Source organism: Myripristis murdjan, chromosome 9 (assembly GCF_902150065.1).
Source record: "Myripristis murdjan chromosome 9, fMyrMur1.1, whole genome shotgun sequence".
Taxonomy (NCBI): Eukaryota; Metazoa; Chordata; class Actinopteri; order Holocentriformes; family Holocentridae; genus Myripristis; species Myripristis murdjan.
The window spans coordinates 9,462,591-9,473,246 of record NC_043988.1 but is presented as its reverse complement, the minus strand read 5'-3'; the positions used below and the strand labels follow the sequence as shown (position 1 = coordinate 9,473,246).

Below are 10,656 nucleotides of genomic sequence, written 5' to 3'. Positions count from 1 at the left end.
CACTTTCCGTACACTGAACTTTGCAGTTCACCAAAACTATGCTTTGTTCCCATAATTAATTTTGAATGACAGACGACTCTCTAAATGTCACAAAAGTTTCAAATGATCAAATAACCATCTACTATAAGTGAAACATTATACCACATTGACTCCTACAGTATATATAAAAAGTAGCCTATGTCAAGATCATTTTGCACTTACTGCAATTTTTTTCCACAAACACACTAAACATGTCAATAAGGAGGTTATTACAAGAATATTATAGTGTTTTACTTAAACATAACCTTGTTATTATAACCTCTAAAACGGTTGACCTCAGAAGAAAAACTAAACAGAAGTACACAAAATGTCATTCAGAAATAAATGAATAGTTGCACTAATAGCCATGTAACAGTAAATGCAGTTACATGCATCCTTAAAATGCACCATGTTGTCCAGGCTGCCACGTGAATCTATTTCCACAGTTTTCATTTGATAGGATAAGAAGTCAGTTATCACCCTGCACTTTTAGCAGGCTTTTTTCAAAGTTATTTTATCAAGTCTACTTTTCCCAAGTGAAAAATTCCCTTACATTTCCTACAGTATCCCCCTAGGATCTCATTGTGTGTCTGAGGTGCTTAGAGCTAAGTGTATCTTGTACCTTAAGACACTTGTACTATTTTTAAAAAATCTCTATATGGCTTTGCTTTCACATGTAGACTAGGATACTCTGTATTTTTTGACTTATCAAAATTAGCTTCAACAAAAGGCTATTTGTTTAGTTACTGTCAGCAAAATGTCAATGGAGAACTGATTTTTATCAGCATTTAAGTTTACAGCTGTGTTGATAGTCAGTAACAATGTGTGTCTCTGTCTTAATACACCTTCTATACTGCAAACCGGCTTATGCAATGTGGTATAACAGAAGGTTTGTGTACTGTGCTCATTCATTGCTGGGTTTTAAGTATTTAATTAGTGCCAAAGCCAGCTCCAGCTAAGCTTCTCAACACTGACTCAACATGTGACCTGGTAACCAATGTTAAGGCCAATTTATGTGTAACCCTAGCAATTCAAACAAAGACAATGACAGCTTTGACTTATGACGGGTGTTAAATGAATACTGTCCAACTCATAGGTCAGACTTTGGTGCAAAGTTTGAATCATAAAGTGGGGAGCTCAACAGGGTTTTTGTACATACTGACTGCATGTCCTATTGGGGCAGCCGACTGTACGAGCAAAATCTGCAAGCTGATAGGCCAAAATGTGCAGCGGATCAATAAAAGATCCATACTCTTACCTGTTAAACGACTATTTAGCGCAATACTAGAAGTCCAGTGTGTAGCACAATTTATGTATCGATTTATGAATGTGTTTCCATTCACATTTTATCCCTGTTGAGCGCTGGTGTGATCTGAATTTACAGGGAGTGTCCCACCTGCACACAGGCCTCATCTATCCTCTGCAGATGAACAGATGAAGCTCTGAAAGTGGGACGGGGGCTATTTGGACAGGAATTAAGGGGTGTGTTAAATTTCTGCATGCATGATCAATGGGGTTGAATAGTGGGGATGGGGTTTGGGGCAAAGGGAGGGGGGCACACTTGGCTGCAGCCGAGAGTGAGAGGCAGTGGCAAGAACACAGAGAGAAGCTGCCAGCAATGGCTCACTAATGAGAGATGGACAATCCGGATTGTATCTTATTACCCATCGACATAGCTTTGAATTCTTCAGCGAGTGAAAAATGCAAGCTCTTGTGTGTGTGCTGCATGTGGTCCTTTTTGATAAACCCGGTTTGTGCGGTTGAGCATTAGTCACGACAGTATCTGAACTGCTGAAAATCCACACACTGCCCCCTGTCCCTTTTGGTGAGGAGTGTCCTCTGAATGGCACAATGGGACTTAATTACAGGTCAGTGGTATGTCTCAGGGAGATAGAGGGAGCTCTGTTTCCCTTCCAGATACAGTACAATGCCATCTTCCCAAGGGTAGGGTGGGGTAACAAGAGCTCCACACAAAAAGGTGGTGATAGCCTGAACCTGAGAACGGTACGAGGTGATCCAATGAGAGAGCGAGAGAGCGAGAGAGTAAAGATAAAGGACTATGTTAACTCTCAAAAGATTTTCTTCCATTCATTTTGCCCTCTTTCCTTTCCGCTCCTCTTCCAACTTATCCTCCCTGCCAACTGTCTTTTGTGAAAGACAAGAGGAAGGTGTAACAAAGAAGGACTGTGGGAGCAAATCTTGAATTTGCAAATGAAAAATTATCAGATTTTATTCGACACAAAGAAGTCTGTCAGAAGAGAAGGAATTATGTTGCAACTCGACAGGTTTAGGCCCACCTGTAGGAGCTGCTGAGATGGAAGTTCAAGCATGTTCATGGTTACATTTGCAAAAAGTCAGCAAGTCAGAAATCACCTTAAACAACTGTCAACAACAACGACATTTTACAAGTATGAGCATATTTTATTTCTATTCAGTCAGATTTAAACTGCCTGGAAAAAAAACAGAGAAAGAAGTAGGGATAAAGGAAGATGCTATGAATGTTAAGGGCAGACAGACAGAAGTTTAGGAGAAATAGCAAGAGGGAATATATCAACAGGTGGGCAAAAGGAGAGAAAAAGGCTACCACCATGTTTACAACATACTCTCCAGCAATGAAATTAAAGTTCAACACTCAAACGGCTAACAAGCTGAGGGGAAAAAAACACAAAGTGCCTTCATAAGCAGCATTGAAGAGCAGCCTCGGTGCGCCTTGGCTCAGATTCTCCAAGTCTCTGAGGGATTGGAGCACTCCTCTTCCAAAAGATAGTCCCTCATATGAGAGACTGTAGTTTTGATTGTGGTGGTGGAGAGTGTGGTCCAACAAGTCACTCCAAACTCTCTCATAGATGTTCAGTTGGGTTGAGATGAGGTGAGTGTGAAGGTCATAGCAAATGATTTCCATCATCTTCATCCTCATCAAACCGTTCAGGAAACCCTGGTGCCCTGTGGATGGGGACGTTCGTCCACTTGTCCAGAAAATGATGAAGGATGACCCATCTGAGCACATCACTGTAGACCAGAGCCACTCAACTCTCCAATGTGCATTTGTCTTTGTAATAAGGATTTTGTGCACTGCAGATCTACTATAATATCCCTCTTTCAATACAGAATAGGAAGAATGGTGTTCAATCCCTCCAGAGACTTGGTGAGTCTATGCCAAAGCACTTGAAGCTGTCCTGGTGGCTCATAGTGGCCCAACACCTTACTAAGACACTTAATATTGTGGGTTTTTTTGTTTGTTTGTTTGTTTTGTTTTGTTTTCATATGTCACTTGTCTGTGGGACTAAGATACAACCTGATACAGAGAAGTTCACATGTCGTTAGACTACAACTTGTGGAAGAAGTTACACAACAGTGCTCTCTAGTGGTACACAGGACAGGACACCACATGTTTCTGCACAGTTCATCTAGTTCTGTAGGTTATGTTAAACTTTAGTCTGCGCTGAACATGTTTTTAACCATGTAATTAACAGTGTGTAATATCCAGACTGCACAAATAAAAGGACAAGAAGAGCTGCACTGTGTGCTCCAAAACTGAGTTTCACTGTGAAATCATGAATTATTTATGAGTGCCAAGAGATGTACTTCACAATAAATAACTTCTCCCCTATGTTTTCCATCCCTGACCTTGTTTGCCTTGAGAGATAAGCTGCTGCTGCACCAGCTCTAGCATGGGACAGTAACATCTCTCCATTTTTATTTTTTTGTTTTGGGCTGCACTTTGTTCACCGTTAGGGACTGAGGGAGTGGTGACAAAGTTCACAGGGCACATGTAAGGAGGAGGGGGTGAAGAGGAGGAAGGTTGAAAAAAAAAAAAAAGAAAATTGACCTTTGAAAGCAAAACAGCAGGTGGAGAACTAAAACCAGGCGGCTCAGAACACATCGAGAGGAAAGTCATACAAGGAAAATGAAAGTATACCTTCTCTACTCTTGAGCTGAAGAGGGACTACAAATACAGCCTAATGAGGCTCAATGCTGCATGTCGAGCTGTAGCTTGTGTGTGAGAGCTGTGAGTTTGTTTGCACGGTAAGGTAGCACGGTAAAGAAGGATCAGGCATCGGTGTAATGGAGGGAGAGCAGAGGACCGAGGCAGCCAAGGCGAAGCCGGGCCGTCTCTCTGCCCTTCAGCAGCAACTGGTCTGGGCTTTACTGGGGTCTGGACTGTCCCGGGACGTCCTGGTCCAAGCCATGGGGGAACTGGAACGAGAGAAGGCGGCCGCTGGGGCCGAGAAGGGAGAGAGGGGGGATGGAGAGAGCTCCGAGGAGGGAGAAATGGATTCCCCGCCACCCATATTCCGGGAGCTGGAAAAGCTTCCACCAGAGGAGGCAGCAAGGCAGAGGGCTGAAGTCGACCAGCTACTTCAGTGAGTAGATCCCAAATGTCGGCAGCGCTCGGACAACCCTGTGCTACCATCAAATATGCCTTCACTAATCACTGTTCTGACACAGCAGTTGGTCTGCTCCTTCTAGTAGGAAATAATCATGCAAGATATTTGTGAAAAAACCTCGACCACATCATCAACACTGCTCTGATCCCCCCTTCTCTCCTGTTTTGTTCCTTCCCTTATCGTCAAAATGAAGCACCAGAAAGCTGAGACAACAGTTTACCTGATACCATCCCTTCTATTCCTTTATTCTTGGGTATTTCTCAAGTTTTCTTCCCCTCTCTCTTTCGAATTCCTCCCTCCTTCTCCAGCTCCCTGTCTGTCTCTCTCTGCAATCTCTCCTGGCCTCTGAGGTGAATTTAAAGGAGGGTTCCTCCTTTGCTAGTTACTAATTACCCACCCCCATCATTATTCTCTGGCCATTTCTTAATAAATAAGCTACATGCATAGGTGAAGATTAATGGAGTAGGGCCGGGCATGTGAGGCTGTGTTTACATAAAGCACGAGTGATATTTCTTTCTCAATTACGAGACTTTTTCTAAGATTTACAGTGCACTTTGTGCATTTGTCAGCACATTATTTCAAAGACAGTCAAACCACTGATGCTGAAATGAATTAAAATGTGTCATAAAATGCTCTTTAAATAACGGTTAATCAAAAACACACTAAAACAAAAGTTTTGTGGTAAGTTTCAATCTTATGAATTTGGATTTTTTGTGAATTCATGTAAATATTTATGTTACTTGTGGCCTGAAAGTTAGAAAGCATTACATTAGGCTTCATAAAATGTTAACAGCTTTTTTTACTCTCCAGTGATGTGGAAAGGCTGGACTTTGCCCCGGTGTGCTTTCCCTTATCTCTCTCTGTCAATATGCCTCTTGCTACTTCCCCCTGAGTAGCCATGCAATTTGTCTGTTAGTTTTATACATACATGTTGGCAAATATGAATAATTCATACTTGCCCAGTACAGTTAACGAATTACAAGTTTCTCAGTTCAGCAGGTTAAAATACAGTTAAAGTGTGTTACAGAGGATCATAAATATGAGTAAAAGTGACAAGGATCTATCAAATAAAAGTGTCAAATAAAAAAGGTCATAAAACAACATGAAAATAAAGGATGAGCAAAATTGTGAGACTATCACCTCAATGCAAATTTGTTTTCAGTTCAAAAATGTTTCCACAGCTGTGCATTATGTACACACAAAGATGTCATTTTTGCCATTTTGTGTGTTTGACAGGGAGGACCCATGGCGTGTTGCAAAGATAGTGAAAAGCTACATGCAGCAACATAACCTCCCCCAGAGAGAAGTGGTGGAGTCCACAGGACTGAACCAGTCCCATCTCTCCCAGCACCTAAACAAAGGAACACCCATGAAGAACCAGAAGAGAGCTGCTCTGTACAGCTGGTATGTCAAGAAGCAGTGCGAGATTAGCCAGCGTGAGTATACAGTCAGCTGTGGAGCTGCAAACACTGCCAGAGCATGCTCAGATTTGATTATTTCTCATGAACCTATCGAGAGACTCTTCCATTAAATATCAGCTGCCCCAAGACACATTAAACCAAAATGATTAAAAAAAATACTAACACCACAGAACCTAAAAGTCACTGACCATCCCTTTCAGAGTTCACCAATGCCAGACACGGCCTTGCATCCGCTGAGGAACAAGGCGATGATGTCAGGAAGGGCCGCAGAAACAGGTTTAAATGGGGACCAGCATCCCAGCAGATCCTCTTCCACGCCTATGAACGACAGAAAAACCCCAGCAAGGAGGAGAGAGAGGGACTGGTGGAGGAGTGTAACAGGTGAGACATACAGATGAGAGCAAGACAAAAATGCCATTGTTTAAATGTCCTTTTTCTTTCAGTTTTAAAGCTTCAGTCAACCAGACCTGGGCCAAGTGCCAAACAGGTGGGCTCAGCCTCGAACAGCAGCAGAGCCAGAGAGTTCACACTACCACAGGAAAACCCCTGAAAATCTATTTGGGATACTTCTCTGCAACTTACTTACAACTACCTGAATTATGGTATCCTCTCAGTATTATTTGACTGGAGGCAGCTGTCAAACATGAAGGCCATGATAGACAGCAGCACTGTAATACACCTTCAGTCATTCAGCCATCATCAAAAACATTTGTTGCACAGGTCCTAAGCTGTGCGACATCACCATGAAGCCAGCAGGTCCTATCTAGTTTTACCACACCTAATTGTCTTGTGTTATTGTAAGTTATGCAGACAGAAAATTTGATAATTGATTCTCGTGTGGTGTGTATGCAGTGCTGTTTTGAAGGGCTACAGTCACTAGAACAAAATGTTGCCTGTTTACGTTGCAACATCGCCATTACGTTAATCCAACAATCCAATCAATGTTTCTGAGCCAAAAATACATTGTATATCATCATTTAGAGTTATTGCCAATGTGGTGGAATCCACGTCAAAGTCATGTGACTATGCTACTTAACATTAGCTACTTTAGCCACTTTTGTTAGTAGCCCCCAAAACTACTTGGTTACGGTTAGGACAAGGTTCACTGTCAAGGTTAAGGTTAGGATAAGGTCATGGTTAACGTTATGAAACATTACCTTGATAAAATGAAAACAGCTGTCACTTGACACGGGACTCAAACGCCGATCTGCAGAAGCCAAGTCCTGGTGATTGTGCTGTCTGCCACCCCATTTTCCCTCGAACACTGCATTGTTCGCTCACTTTATTTCACATCAGGAAACTTGTATATGTAATGTTTTTCGTTTCCTTGGTTTGCAGAAACGTAGAATGCAAACATTTTTTTCCTGGCTGTTGGAAGAAGAGGTGGAGCAACGTTCTGCCTTCTTTTTCTTTGCACCTACTGGTGCGTTCATTTACATCTTACATAGTGTACCTTTAAAAAGGATTACACCAACATTGTGGAAGCTTGGATCGTCTATTTCCCTAACTGCCTCCTTAACTTTACACGCTATATCTTTCACTTTACACAAGAAATATTCAAATATGTTATTTCGTCCAGTAATGATTGCTGCGGTAGTTTAGTGCATATGCCAACCGTGCTACCTGGAATTCTCTCTTCTGCCACTGTAGCTGCATTATTTTTTCACTATTTTATCTAACCCCTACACAAGACTCATAGGTTGAGACATGTCATTGAAATTAATTAATCATGCCGTGACAGAGATACTACAAGATCTCATTTTTTCTCTTTTAGGATAATGCTATTGGCCCACAGTTATTTAACAAGCTCTGTGCCAGTGTTATTGGCGTATTAAATAGGCAGAGCTATCTGCCTGACTCCAAGATGATTCTGGTGCCAATACTGCTGTCACAAGCCAAGCTCCCAAAACTGGTATCGCCCCTTTAATATTCAAAGCTGTGTTGACGTGCTCTTCCTCCTCAGGGCAGAGTGTCTGCAGAGGGGAGTGTCTCCCTCCCAGCTTGCCGGCCTGGGCTCCAACCTGGTGACGGAGGTCAGGGTTTACAACTGGTTCGCCAACCGCCGCAAAGAGGAGGCCTTCCGCCACAAACTGGCTCTGGATGGGACTTTTACCACCCAATCTGCCTCGTCCTCCAACCACAGCCTCCCACCAAGTCCTGGGCAGGGTAATAACCTAACCACATTCACCGAGCAGTTTTGGATCGATCAGAAATGTGTTGTGAAATTAAATGTAGCTGTGTGATTACTGATTACTGATGAAAGTGGGACTGCAATGAAGAATTCACTTCTGACGTATCCTTCCCTGTCCTGCTCCAAAGTCATGTTATAATAGGAAATATACAAAACCAAGGAAGAATACATGCCGTTTCACAAGATCTTAAAAGCTAGGTGTATTGAGACCCCAAATGAAAACTCTGCTGTCAAGTATTGACACTTTTCTCAATCAAAAGAAATGACTAATTAAAATTTATGTGCAAAATACAAAAGGTCTCCCTAGCACAAGTGAGTGACTGAGTCATCAAGAGAAAGTTGACTCCAATGTTACATGTGTATTTGGAATCAGTCCGTATTGAGGCTAGGCACTGAAGTCTGACACAAATAATGAGCCACACTGTGGTGGTGTGACTTGTTGACCACCATAAAGAAAGAAAACCTGCAGGACAGTGGAGTCAAGGCCTGAAAAGGTATAAAGCGTATAAAATGTATGATTAATCATCAGTTGCACACGTTGGTAAACTGTGTGCAGTTTTCTGATGCTACATTACAGGATTTCTGGGTATTGAAATTTCTCATTGTTACCTCTCACTGCCACTTGGAGCTGCTCCAACATGCAAAGTTGCCTAATGCAGCTTTAAAATATGAACCCATATAAGGATAAGGGGGAACCATGCAGCCTAATTTGTTTCATTTTCCAGGTATGAAGTATTCCCAACAAATCTCATGTGACAACCTGGGTGCAGCCAGAGGTAGTGCAGGAGAAAGGAGTTTAGGGGGACGCCTAGTGGTCAGCCCTGTCCAGCTGGAGCCCAGCCACACTCTTCTGGAGGCGCACAGTTCCAAACTGGTAATAGCACACATCATAGTTGGTTGCTAATTATTATGGACAAATTGTGCACATGGCCACATCACTCATTACCAAGTTATCCTCTGGTTCCAGGCATCCAGCGGTGGGCCACTGCCCCCTGTCAGCACTCTGACCTCACTGCACAGTCTGTCAGCCTCCCCTGCTCCACCCCAGGGCCTCATCATGGCCTCGCTGCCCAGCGTCATGAGTCTGGGAGAGTCCTCTCTTCTCATAGGTAACCTCATTTACTCTATACATCGCCCTCTTTCCTTCTTTTCTCTTCAACACTTACATACGTTAGTAACAAAATGTCTTTGTGGTTGATCCACAGGTCTAGCCTCCACACAAGCTCAGACCGTACCTGTCATAAACAATGTGGGGGGCGGGTTCACCACCCTTCAGCCAATCTCATTCCAGCAGCAGATTCACGCCTCTCCCCAGCAGCCAGTAGCACAGCAGCTTCCAAGTCACATGGGTCCCAGCCCGTTCATGGCAACCATGGCACAGCTGCCATGTCACAGTAAGTCTGCAGCAATAAAATGACATTAATGTACCAGGTTACGTAGGGTAAAGACACATTGATCTGTTCCTCGTTGCAGTGTACAACAAGTCAGACATCCCCCAGTACCCTTCGTCCAGCCTGCTGTCCCAAGCCATGGTCATCACTGACAGCAGCAGCCTGGGCACCCTGACCAGCCTCGCCACTGTCAGACAGGTACTGAGGCTGCTGGAGGGGTCTGTTACGGAGCATCACAGCATCACAGTATGAGCCTAATTTGGTGAAAATGATTTTGTGTTGACAGATACTAACAGCAGATTCAGAGGAACAGACAGAATCACCGCTACAAGAGGAGTCTCTTCATCTGCAGCCACCCACACCTGCACCAGGTACAAAAGCTTAACACAAATTCACCTTGACATCCTAATGTAACACGTTTGAGCTGATGTCATGATGAGGCCAGTAAAGGCAGTTTTTTATGGGACTGGCTATGACTGACTATTCATTTTAAGTTACATTATTTTAAATGAGGACACTTCTACTATTGCACTATGACTAATCCATAATGCATATGTGTTGCAGCAAAAAGAATGTGCTCTCCTCAGTAGGATCTGGTGGATCAAATGTAGTGACATGAAACCAACTAGATGCTGTTGAGTCTTGTGGTAAAATATTAAATTTGGTGCAACAATGAGTCAGTGATATAATAACACAAAAATAACAGCTTGAAAAAAATGATGTATGTTAATTAACTCTAAGGCATTTAACACTTTCATCGCCAAACAGTATATCTGCAGTGGCATAATGCAGCAGCAGCATGTCAATAAACCTGCATGGGACATCAATGTATTTAGCACATTAGGTGTGATTTGGGCCTCTATGGCCACGATATGGGTACCACTGCACTCCCTGTATTGACGCCTCTATGCAGTAAAGGTACATTCAAAACAAAATGTTGCAGGCCTCTCCAGTACCTGATGTGTTACTGATGTAACTGTTTTCCTTTCAGTGTCCTCTGAGAGCCTGGAGATGTATTCAGCCTCTCAGACCACAGAGAGTCATCAGTCTCACCTCCTCTCACCTTCACCGACAGACATCAACTCCTACATTCCTGCTCAGATGGTCTCCACTGCACAGTAGCACTGCTCTGCCAGTGCATTGTCACTAAGTGTCATGTTTGGTGGACTTAAACATCCTCTTAATGGGATGGACATTTCCCTCTGCCGTAAATTTCCAGAGAGTGCGTGTAAAATTTTGATGAAGAT

The 10,656-nt window shown here is 43.0% G+C and overlaps 1 protein-coding gene across 1 annotated transcript; it reads left to right on the top strand.

Moving 5' to 3' along the window:
• Window positions 1-4,083: 4,083 nt before the first annotated feature.
• On the top strand, window positions 4,084-10,637 carry hnf1a (HNF1 homeobox a). Its single transcript, XM_030060560.1, has 10 exons — window positions 4,084-4,382; window positions 5,643-5,842; window positions 6,028-6,208; window positions 7,791-7,993; window positions 8,744-8,892; window positions 8,986-9,127; window positions 9,242-9,412; window positions 9,492-9,607; window positions 9,696-9,780; window positions 10,401-10,637. The coding sequence occupies exons 1-10, from the start codon at window positions 4,084-4,086 to the stop codon at window positions 10,529-10,531; spliced, it is 1,677 nt and encodes a 558-aa protein (XP_029916420.1). The 3' UTR covers window positions 10,532-10,637.
• The last annotated feature ends 19 nt before the right edge of the window (window positions 10,638-10,656 follow it).